Source organism: Actinia tenebrosa, unplaced genomic scaffold (genome assembly GCF_029948245.1).
Source record: "Actinia tenebrosa isolate PJP-AT-01 unplaced genomic scaffold, QUT_ActTen_1.0 PGA_scaffold16__25_contigs__length_10494907, whole genome shotgun sequence".
NCBI classification, from domain to species: Eukaryota; Metazoa; Cnidaria; class Anthozoa; order Actiniaria; family Actiniidae; genus Actinia; species Actinia tenebrosa.
This window is the reverse complement of record NW_028292576.1, coordinates 5,324,640-5,336,513: the sequence shown is the minus strand read 5'-3', so window position 1 is coordinate 5,336,513 and position 11,874 is coordinate 5,324,640. Positions and strand designations below refer to the sequence as shown.

Genomic DNA, 11,874 nt, shown 5'->3' with positions numbered 1-11,874 from the left:
GAAACTGTGAACTTATTCCACTTATTTTCTCGTTTCATTTCTTTTTTGTGAAACAAGGAATCGAAAATGACCTTCAAAAACTCCTCACTTGCGTTCCTGCCAGATGAAAAGCTAAGAAAGAAAATAGAGCGGCGTACAGTTACCATAGATACATCAAAGGGAAAATAGATAGTCTTTATCAAACGAATGGAGATCCTGTACCTATCCCCAAATCGATCAATGCTATTCAAGTGAAAACCGAAAAGGTCAGTAGGGATTTTGATGTTTTATCAAAAATTTATATTGATGTTGTGCGTTTATTGTTTCCTGGTTAAGAGTAGGTACTGCCTGTGGTGCGACGAAGGTGAATATACCACACGTAGCCCAGCCCCTGATTTATATTAGAAACCAGATTGTGACTTTCAAGCCTGTGGACAGGCTCTTTACCCTTTTCCAAATCAAGGCATATGTTAATTATTTTGCTAACGTGAAGTTTACATCCAGTAAAATGCCCTTTGAAACTTCTAATCCAGTCCTAAACCACATACATTTGACCATTATTTCTTTTTATATTACATAGAGAAACTATAAAGGAAATCTTTTATAAGCTTCAAGATTTTATTTTTCATAATCGAAAAGTCAATATGTTCTTCTAAACGTGGAAGAAAAAAGATATACTTTAAAAGTAGTCTTTTTCTTAAAAAAACGATAACTTAATACGGTTAGAAGTTGACTGGGAGCATGAAAGCCGGGTCCTTTCACTGGATGTGAACTAAGCGTGAGACTATGAGGTAGGTACTTTTTCACATCCATTGAAGGGACCTTTTACAGTTTCGGAACGCTATATATTTTGGTCAACTCATACAGTAACTAATAAACAAACAAAAATAAAAATCAGAAGGACGAAAATGGTTCAAGAGCTGGTTAGAAGCTTCAAAGGTCCTTTCACTGGATGTGAACTAAGCGTGACACTATAAGTGAACTCAGTACTTTTTTACATCCAGTTCGAGGGAACTTTTTCAATTTCGAGATTCTCTATTTTTTGGACAATTTAAAACAAAATAAATAAACAAATCAATTAAAATAAAGAACAGAAGAAATTGGTTTAAATGTATTGACTGAGGAGTTTCAAAGGTCCTTTCACTGGATGTGAACTAAGCTTGAGACCATGAGGTAGCTACTTTTTCACATCCATTGATAGGACCTTTTTCATAATCGAAAAGTTATATGTTTTTGCCAACACGTCTGGAAGTTGGTCTATAATTTTTTATTCTTTATTTTATCTCGCTTAGATGCGTGGATACCCCCAATTTTTTTTCGGATTCCAGTGGCCCAGTGGTGATTTAAATGACTGGCACAATTTGAAAAAAATAAAAATGGTTCGCGATTAGTAGGCACCATCCTTGTGTGATAGATTCATGATCAAAAGTTGGTTTGAGTATGTATAGAATTTCTGAAGACTACCCTACGAACTATTCGCGATTGTTAATCATACGGGAGTCGGTTCAGCGAATATTTACCAACATTTTCCACTGCAGTACGTATTATTCGAAATTGTTATCCGTACGTAATGTTTGTAGTTAGCTTTTATCCCTAGCCCTCTGAGCCCCAATTAAATGCCTATAAATGGAGGTTTCTCAGTAATATATGATCTTCCGCTAAGGGAAGACAGTTTTCATGGTTTGGAATTATTTATTTGATTTTTAACGAGGTGTTTGAGTCTGTGGCGTTAATCTTGACTTTGCATAAAGTAGTATTATCGAGATAAAATGTCTCCAAACTACTTCTCAAACTTGTTGTTAACCGCTTCGTCTATAATGATGACTTAGCGGTTAAAAATCCATCCGACATCAGCCTTGATTTGGTAAGCGATTGTTTTATGATATAATTAACTACTAGGATGAAGAATAAAAGGCTTGCCTTGTGACTGAATGATGTGTTTTGAGAAAAAGACTACATCGCGGGCGTAGAGTGCATCTCACGGGTCCCTCACATACCAAATTACAAACATTTATGGCATTTTATGGGGGTCCTTCTCCGCCCCTGATGTAGTCTTCGCCCGTACCTTGAATGCTCCACATTTGAAGCTTTTAAAAAATTTCTAGCACTTAAAGAATGGACAAATCGATAAAGAGTACGTTCTGCATGACTATGAAAAACTCAAGGTACAGAGTAATCCAGTTCTAGACTCACTTTCTGACTTCTACAACAAACTGAAAAACTATTTTCTCCGCGCGACTTTTTGCAAAAGGGTAAAACCCCTCAAAGTTTGCTCATCAGAACTCTATATTGTTTTTAAACAATACTTAAAAGTATGCAAAGCGAATATACATTAGTATGCATTAGTATGGGAATGTGATAATACCCTTGCATAATAATGTCTATTCTTCCTGCATCTTTAATGAGCTCGTTAGCCCAAAATCTTCCCTGGAAGAATTCCGAAGCCGCCTTCGGCTTTAAGGCCCCGTCCACACGTATCCGGAAATTTTTGTATCCGCAAATTTTATTTTACGGATACGGGTTGCGTCCACACGTGTCCGCAAATTTTTGTGTCCGTATCCGCAAATTTCACGAAAACGGATACGTGTGGACGGTGAAAACGATTTGAATACGCTGCGTGTGGACGCAAACATTTTCGTATCCGCAAAAAATAATTTCCGGATATGTGTTGACCGGGCCTAAGACACTTGGGAATTGGACCTGGGGTTATGCAACATATTCAATCGAGAAAAGCAATGAAACCCGAGCTGATGTAAAACAAATTTTATTATGGTATTGGTGGTTTTTAACCATTCCCAAGGGGATCATTACAAAAAGACATGGCGGCCATGCTGGTGGACAGGTACAAAAGGTCACCAGATGACGCAACGTGAAAACAAAGAATTAACCGGCTAATAGGTTACATCAGGTTTTTTCGTCCTGTGATACTAACGTATTGAAAAATGCCTAATTTTTCTATTATGGTTTATGTTGTAGTCGTTCGCCTGTCGGTTTTCAAATCTAAGCTACGTTTTATAGACTCTTCATTATGGTCCAGACGACGATCCTGGTCTTCATCTTCACTTCTTCTGTGCTTTAACCAAGGCTTCTTCTAGGCCTTCAGGAAGAGGCTCCAGAACTTGATTACAGGCTGACCGCATGAAGTTCCCCTCACAGATTATAGCTGATTGGTAGATCTTCAAGGCTATGTCCTCCTCTAGTCTTGATGAGTACGAATTCACAAAGTTTTCCAATTTCTTCCCTCCATCTCCTTGTCTGTTTTCCCTAATCCAGAAGCTGTAGACATTGGCGGCCCCTAGAAAAAATACATCAACCAAGGTAACCGGCCTCGTTATATTAATGTGAGTGGTTGTGAAGCATCTCCGGTTCTTGGGATAACCTGAAATAACCTCTGGGCTGATAAAAATCAGGGCACGGCTAACTCACAGATTGAACCCTGAAACAACCTCTGGGCTGATAAAAGTCAGGGCATGGCTATACTCACAGATCAAACCCTCAAACAACCTCTGGGCTGATCTAAGTCAGGGCATGGCTAACTCACAGATTGAACCCTCAAACAACCTCTGGGCTGATCTAAGTCAGGGCATGGCTAACTTACAGATTGAACCCTGAAACAACCTCTGGGTTGATCAAAGTCAGGGCATGGCTAACTAACAGATAGAACCCTGAAATAACCTCTGGGCTGATAAAAGTCTGAGCACGGCTAGGTTTTTGGGAGGGTGAAAACCCGGAGAAAAACAATCCTCGAAGCAAGGGAAAGAGACCTAATATATTCCGAGGTTGCTAAAGGCAAGATCTCGGTTGTGTGTTACCTTCATAAGGAAGCATTTGATTGGCCAGCCAATGCCACAACCTTGAACATGGTATCATAGCAACCACCAGGTACACAGGGTCCTCACACCTTGCTACCATCTTCTCAAACTTGATGTAATTCTGAACTGCTTGGTTAAGGACCAGTGCCTGAGTGTCTCCTATGTGCCATTGTTTCTAAAACATTGTCAAAGATCATCAAAGATTATTTTATTTTCTTTTTGGTTTATATTTCTTATGCGGAAAGAAATTTTAATGACAAGTCTCTTATTAAACTAGCTGCCTTCCGTAACCACTGTGATTGGTTGATAAGCGCATTCGTGCTTTCTGATTGGTTGAGTCAGCATAAACCATTAGATTCATAGTAAGGTACGTCTTCAGCTCATAGCGGCACTGTAGTGGCTTCCGTATTCCTTTATTCTGATTGGTTATTGCTATATTACGTGCTTCTTATTGGTTGAGAGCTATAGAAGCCATTTTAAAGGAAGGCCGAGCAGCAAGTTTCTAGTTCAGTTAAGTAAAACTCCATAATTTGACTTAATATTAAACTTAATCTAACTCTTAATGCTTTTAAATTTCAAGACTAACATTTCAATCATTTAAATTACCATGGACGAGTCAAGATACTCCTGGTAACCATCCCTTCTTTTTTGAAGAAATTCCTTAACTTCTGGCAGCTTTGCATTTTGTATGGAGATGTCATAGTCGTTCACAGCATTGCTGCAATAGGCAACGTCCTGCACACAATAGGCCCCATATCGCTCAGGATGCAAGCTGCCATGACGAATGCCATGCAGAAACTGTGTTTCCAGTGCTGCATTGCTAAATGACAGGGAGTTCTGCCACAAGTATTCAGAGAGCGGCATGGATTGACGCTGTGGAAATAATATAATGCCAACACAGAAGAATATATGCCGAAAACACGAGCAGACAAAGTAGATATTTAGGCACCGAATTAAGTCCATCTGATTGGTCCGTACTAGCGCCAAAAGTGACGTCATAGCTTATTTGCATATTGAGTCTGAAGCCTCGTCCTGAGGTAGTATTTACATTGGTTATCAAAATGGCTGTAAAATATCAGTAAAGATTATCATAGGCATTAGTTTGGGGTTTAAACGACGGGAAAGAGGCACGGAAATTCAGATTTAGCGAAAATTTGTGTTTCGCTAAGCGAATGTAATGCAAGTTGGGTGGTGTATAACAAATCTTTTGAGGTGTTTCAAAGCTAAAACCAATTTTGAGGTAAGGCCGCCATTTTGCCTTTTTTGGCATTGCTTTGATCAAAAAGTTCACCGTTTATCTTATTTTAAAACACGCGGCATTATCCAAGATAAGGACTCTTGAGGACTGGGAGTATGAGCTTGATAAGAATTTATTTAAAAACTCACCATTATTTCGATGTTTGAAGTATATTTATTAATGGAAATGATAATAGCAAACAGTACTAGCTATTTGGAATCAAAAATATGAATTTTAAAAAGAATATCGGCCAAAAAACCACATTTTAAAGATATTGACCACAGGGAGCCCATAACTGGCTTTTCTTCAGAAAATTAAAGTCCAATTAAAATGGAATCCAAAAGAGATTAAAATGCGCACCGGTCCTAATATTTATTACCATACTCTAATCTACATTTATGCAAATTTTGGTGCTTTTGTCCGCTGTGTATAGATCTGACCAAAAATTTGCACCTATCCACCCGACTAAAATACCTAACCGTTAGAAGATCGTACCTGAAATACCTAACAGTTAGGAGATCGTTACGTGAAATACCTAACAGTTAGGAGATCGTTACGTGAAATACCTAACCGTTAGGAGATCGTTACGTGAAATACCTAACAGTTAGGAGATCGTTACGTGAAATACCTAACCATTAGGAGATCGTTACGTGAAATACCTAACCATTAGGAGATCGTTAGTTGAAATTCCTAACCATTAGGAGATCGTTAATTGAAATTCCTAACCATTAGGAGATCGTTAATTGAAATACCTAACCATTAGGAGATCGTTGCTTGAAATACCTAACCATTAGGAGATCGTCACTTAAAATTCCTAACCATTAGGAGATCGTTACGTGAAATACCTAACCATTAGGAGATCGTTAGTTGAAATTCCTAACCATTAGGAGATCGTTAATTGAAATTCCTAACCATTAGGAGATCGTTAATTGAAATACCTAACCATTAGGAGATCGTTACTTGAAATACCTAACCGTTAGGAGATCGTCACTTGAAATTCCTAACCATTAGGAAATCGTTAGTTGAAATTCCTAACCATTAGGAGATCGTTAATTGAAATACCTAACCGTTAGGAGATCGTCACTTGAAATTCCTAACCATTAGGAGATCGTCACTTGAAATACCTAACCATTAGGAGATCGTCACTTGAAATACCTAACCATTAGGAGATCGTTACGTGAAATTCCTAACCATTAGGAGATCGTTAATTGAAATACCTAACCATTAGGAGATCGTTACGTGAAATACCTAACCATTAGGAGATCGTTAATTGAAATACCTAACCATTAGGAGATCGTTAATTGAAATTCCTAACCATTAGGAGATCGTTACTTGAAATACCTAACCATTAGGAGATCGTTAATTGAAATACCTAACCATTAGGAGATCGTTACTTGAAATACCTAACCATTAGGAGATCGTCACTTGAAATTCCTAACCATTAGGAGATCGTTACTTGAAATACCTAACCATTAGGAGATCGTCACTTTAAATTCCTAACCATTAGGAGATCGTTACGTGAAATACCTAACAGTTAGGAGATCGTTACGTGAAATACCTAACCATTAGGAGATCGTTACGTGAAATACCTAACCATTAGGAGATCGTTAATTGAAATTCCTAACCATTAGGAGATCGTTAATTGAAATTCCTAACCATTAGGAGATCGTTAATTGAAATACCTAACCTTTAGGAGATCGTCACTTGAAATTCCTAACCATTAGGAAATCGTTAGTTGAAATTCCTAACCATTAGGAGATCGTTAATTGAAATACCTAACCCTTAGGAGATCGTCACTTGAAATTCCTAACCATTAGGATATCGTGACTTGAAATTCCTAACCATTAGGAGATCGTTACTTGAAATTCCTAACCATTAGGAGATCGTTAATTGAAATACCTAACCATTAGGAGATCGTTGCTTGAAATACCTAACCATTAGGAGATCGTCACTTGAAATTCCTAACCATTAGGAGATCGTTAATTGAAATTCCTAACCATTAGGAGATCGTTAATTGAAATACCTAACCATTAGGAGATCGTTAATTGAAATTCCTAACCATTAGGAAATCGTTAATTGAAATACCTAACCATTAGGAGATCGTTAATTGAAATACCTAACCATTAGGAGATCGTCACTTGAAATTCCTAACCATTAGGAGATCGTTAGTTGAAATTCCTAACCATTAGGAGATCGTTAATTGAAATTCCTAACCATTAGGAGATCGTTAATTGAAATACCTAACCATTAGGAGATCGTTGCTTGAAATACCTAACCATTAGGAGATCGTCACTTAAAATTCCTAACCATTAGGAGATCGTTAATTGAAATACCTAACCATTAGGAGATCGTTAGTTGAGAATTCCTAACCATTAGGAGATCGTTAATTGAAATACCTAACCATTAGGAGATCGTTACGTGAAATACCTAACCATTAGGAGATCGTTAATTGAAATTCCTAACCATTAGGAGATCGTTAATTGAAATTCCTAACCATTAGGAGATCGTTGCTTGAAATACCTAACCATTAGGAGATCGTTAATTGAAATTCCTAACCATTAGGAGATCGTTACGTGAAATACCTAACCATTAGGAGATCGTTACGAGAAATACCTAACCATTAGGAGATCGTTCCGTGAAATACCTAACCGTACCAGATGTAAATGTGTGAAGGAATAAAGAAATAATTTTCGTTGTACGCTTTCTAATCGTTAACAAAATATGCAAAATCCGACTATTGATTAAAATTTGCTGCTATGATAGGATTTCATTCAGACTCATCGTAGAGTCGTTAGTCTACTTTAGTCACACGGTCGAATGCTTGATAAAACAATAACAACATGAAACATGAAACTACTATAAACTGCTCTAATGCAATTTTTGACTGCAATACCTTGAAGATGTCGTTAAACGTAACATGAAACTACTTTATGTCAATCAAACTTTTTTGACCAAAGCTCCTCATGTAACAAAAGTAAACTAATATAACCGTATAAAAATGAAAAAAATAGTAATACATCATATAATCAAATATCATAATATTGAAAGAACTATTTAAAAAAAAAATGCTTTCCCGCGCCATCCTTTGTACGTCATAGTCTGAAATTTGAAGATGCTGAGAGGCTTCAAAACCATGCAGGATTTCTCGTTAGCACACATACCGGGTTCAAGTGATAATAGGTAGCTTCTGGTTGCTTATATGTATGTGTTCTTATCGAACCAGCTACGGTACTCCCTTGTTGTAAGCACAACATCTGGTCATCGTATCATCGTTATGTTTTGCTCTTTTGTTGGATCTTCTTTCCGAGTATGTACCATCATTTCTCGATAAAGCTTCCTTTCTATTGGTACAACCACGCTTTTGCTGGCATGGCTTTTTCCCTGTGTTTTTCGGCGCAGAACTAGAAGCAGCCGCTGCCCACATGCAGCCGAAACAAGGTTCCTGTGTATTGTTTATAAGGGAATGTATGGGAGTTATGATTAAGGTCAAATAAATAATGTTTATTTATTTAGGTAGAGAAGAGCGGATTTTGAAAAAACGCACTAAACGGCCTCAAATCGCGCTGAAACGTTGCCAGAAGACTGAACAAAGTAAAAGCAACGACTGCAACAAGTTTTGAAGCAAATTGTTGAGTGAAACATTTTATTTTCGTAACTTTATCATAACTCCCATACATTCCCTTATAAACCATACACAGGAACCTTGTTTGGGCTGCCTGTGCGCTGCCTAATTAAGTTTGGCCTCATGGAACCAAACAAAGTACTCTTCAAGACTTTCATCCATTCGTGGTTCAGTAATTCACCCCAAACAATTCTTTATTTTTTTTGGTCTCGATAAAAAGTATCAAATGATTAAACAATTGAACACACTATGATTATGGTTATGTATACAAATAAGACAAAACTGTTTGGACAGTAAATGATTTTAGAGTTACGTACGTCGTGTAACTTGGAACGTGTAAGTGTATTCATCATTATTGTCAGTATTTTTACTATATTTAAGTTTTGTCTCACTCGGTTTCGTTGTCTTAATAGGTTGTTCGAGTATTTTTTCTACAGTTATTTTTGATATTTTTTTCTGGTCTGCAGTCTGTGTTTGTCGCACACCGATGGCCAAAGACTTTTCTAATGTAAGCAATCGTTTAACCTAAACGCTTTACTGTCAATGCATCAAAAGAGATTATTTACTTTTTAGCTAATTCGTATTTTTGTAAAGTCTCAATTTTCTTAACTTTGTGAAGAATAAGCAATACCTTTTTCATGAAGTCGTAGTCGTGTTTCAAATCTTATTGTCTTATTTTTCTACCATATATCAGTGAAAAAGTTAACTAACAAAATTGTACAAATTAGTGTAATGTTTTGTAGGTCTACGATCTACTGAGAACTTACTAATTTGTGCAAATTTGTGCAATTTCTTACAAAGTTTTTCCCGGATGTATGGAGATAGGTCTACTGTAAAGCAAACGTACTTATTTGAGTTACCAATGTATCTGAGCGGGTTCATTTGCGGAACCTATGCATGGTAGATTATAAACCACATAGATCAGGTCTATGCTCATTTCGAAGGGTTTAAAAAAACTTGGATAAACGGTGAACTTTTTGACCAAAGCAATGCAAACTTCAAAATTGGTTTTAGGTTTCACACGCCTTCACCAAATATGCATTACATTCGCTTAGCAAAACACAAATTTTCGCTATATCACATGCAATTTCCGCGTGCTCATTCCCGTCGTTCAAACGCGGAACTAATTCCTATGATAATCTATTTCGGTGATTGAATCACTACTAGAAAAAAGTTAAGGAAAATTCAATCATTGTGACCTTTCACTGTTTGCATTTACATTGTCCATAGTCAGCTCAGTCATCCAAAGCGGAAAACACCGCTGAGAGAATCCCTCCCAGATGGTCATACAACTTCCCGTATTCCACTTTCACTTTGCTTTGCTACCTTGAAATCATGTATTTGTTATATTGCAAATGAGTCGTATATCGCCTGACGAACTAAACTCCCTGAATTTCAGAGGCCAAGATTTTCTTTTCAAGCGTTTAAGCGTAAAAATAAAAACAAGCGTTTAAAAAAACAACTGCAAAGGAATTAAATTGGTTAGGAGTGTCATGGTCAAATAGACTCCTTACCTGAGCTCCAAGCATCTTTCCATCAACTTTATCAAGAGCAGATATGGAAGCTTGGATTCTTGGTGTAACACCTCTTCTCAGTTTAGATGAAGCCATGGTTCTGGTAGATATTTTCAGTAGTTTAGCAGATAACGCGTACAAATCAAAGCGAAAGCGAATTCGAAGCTTAACTACCGAGGTACTGTAAATAGACAATGCCATTAGACAGGAAATTGAAATATAAAGCCGTCTACAGAGTAAATTTAAAAATAGAATGTCAATAAACTGCAATTGATCAATCAGGAGGCGAAGTGAAAACTGTAGCCAATCAGCCGCGTGGTTTCTGCATGGAAAGACACTGTTATTTATGTAAAACTGTAGCAAATCAGAAGCTAGAGAGCAGAATCAGTAGCACGTGGTTTCTGAGTGGAAAGACAGGCAGTATAGACAACCCTTACCAAGCGAACCAATAATATCACTTCAATTTACTTAAAGGGTTAGGGTCAGGGATGCATGAGAAGTGAAAACAGTATAGCCAATCAGCAGAGAGCAGAATCAGTAAGTGTTGAGTAGCACTCTAACAATGCTTTTTTCAAAGGAAGTCTTGTTTAGAAAACTAGTGAGATCTTTATATCGATCCCCTGAAACATGCCTCTGGGCTAATCAAATAGTCACAACTATAACACGATTATTATAATATAGCTAAGTTAAACCGCGCGCTCTGATTGGCTAATTTATCATGAACTATTTCCCCATACGCCCATAGGTAGCACGCTGACGTCAGTATTTTTCTCTTTTTTCTCTCAATGCACGAAAAAATCAAAGCTTTTCTCTTTTTTGGGCGATAATCATAAAGAAAGTTTACAAATTATACTGAAGAAATGGTCGAAAACACATGTACACCTCTACGAAGTGCTGAGCAATCACCAACATTCAGCGTGGATTTTCATGAAATTGCCTAGTAGCTCTAACGAGATGCAAACAAACTTTTGTCTAGTCAAGGATTAGACAGAATTGTTTCTGAAAGGCACGAAAGTTACGAACATATTAATGCAATAAAAACAACAAAATCGCAACAAATCTACGTAACCGGAAAGCCATTTAACTGAGGTAAACATCACTGAGGTAAACATCGCTGAGGTAGCGACAAATTTTTCAAGTTTTTAAGATATGAATATGAAATTCAAGTCAGTGAAATTCAAACCTTATGAGTTTCTGTCCATACTTATTTAGGGAATGACAAGTGGTCTGAGTGGGAAAACATTACGCCCAAGGTATATACTATGATACACATTCCGTTAAGTTTTACTAAACACATCCCACATGGAAAGGAGTGTTGTATTTTCGATTCTTTTCTTTATCTTTGTTTCCTTGAATAAACTAAGCAGCATTCGACTAAGCTGTGTTGTATTTTCGATTCTTTTCTTTACATGTTAACACAAACTATCCGTCTCGACTTTCTATTCTTCCCGCTCTTTCTCTCTCTCGATTTACACGTGCGAATATGCAAATTAAGTTCATAGTCTGTTACGTCATGATCTCGCACAAGGAGTGAGTATGCGTTCAAAGCCTTAGTTCCACAATCAAAATTTTGAGTATGCTGGTCATAGCAAGTGGTTAATCATCTACGGTCTAGGGACCGACGAACCTCTCCCTTAGTCTTCGGCCGAACTTCCTAATCAGTCTGTAAATCTTCGGATAGCGGTGTCGGGGTCGAAATCTCCGGCGTAG

General features: G+C 37.3%; 1 protein-coding gene across 1 annotated transcript; it reads right to left on the bottom strand.

Moving 5' to 3' along the window:
- Positions 1–2,727: 2,727 nt before the first annotated feature.
- LOC116307886 (uncharacterized) lies at positions 2,728–10,378 on the bottom strand. The gene is made up of 4 exons (XM_089031115.1): positions 10,165–10,378; positions 4,398–4,664; positions 3,792–3,966; positions 2,728–3,274 (listed from the first exon to the last, which is right to left on the bottom strand). Exons 1-4 carry the CDS (start codon positions 10,363–10,365, stop codon positions 3,039–3,041), a joined length of 879 nt encoding a protein of 292 aa, XP_088887241.1. The 5' UTR covers positions 10,366–10,378; the 3' UTR covers positions 2,728–3,038.
- Positions 10,379–11,874: the final 1,496 nt, after the last annotated feature.

Coding starts and splice junctions, on each gene's coding strand:
- LOC116307886 (XM_089031115.1), bottom strand. CDS start 10,365: ATGGCATTGTCTATTTACAGTACCTCGGTAGTTAAGCTTCGAATTCGC. Junction 3,967..4,397: donor AGTATCTTGACTCGTCCATG/GTAATTTAAATG, acceptor ACAATGTTTTAG/AAACAATGGCACATAGGAGA. Junction 3,275..3,791: donor TCAAATGCTTCCTTATGAAG/GTAACACACAAC, acceptor TATTTTTTCTAG/GGGCCGCCAATGTCTACAGC.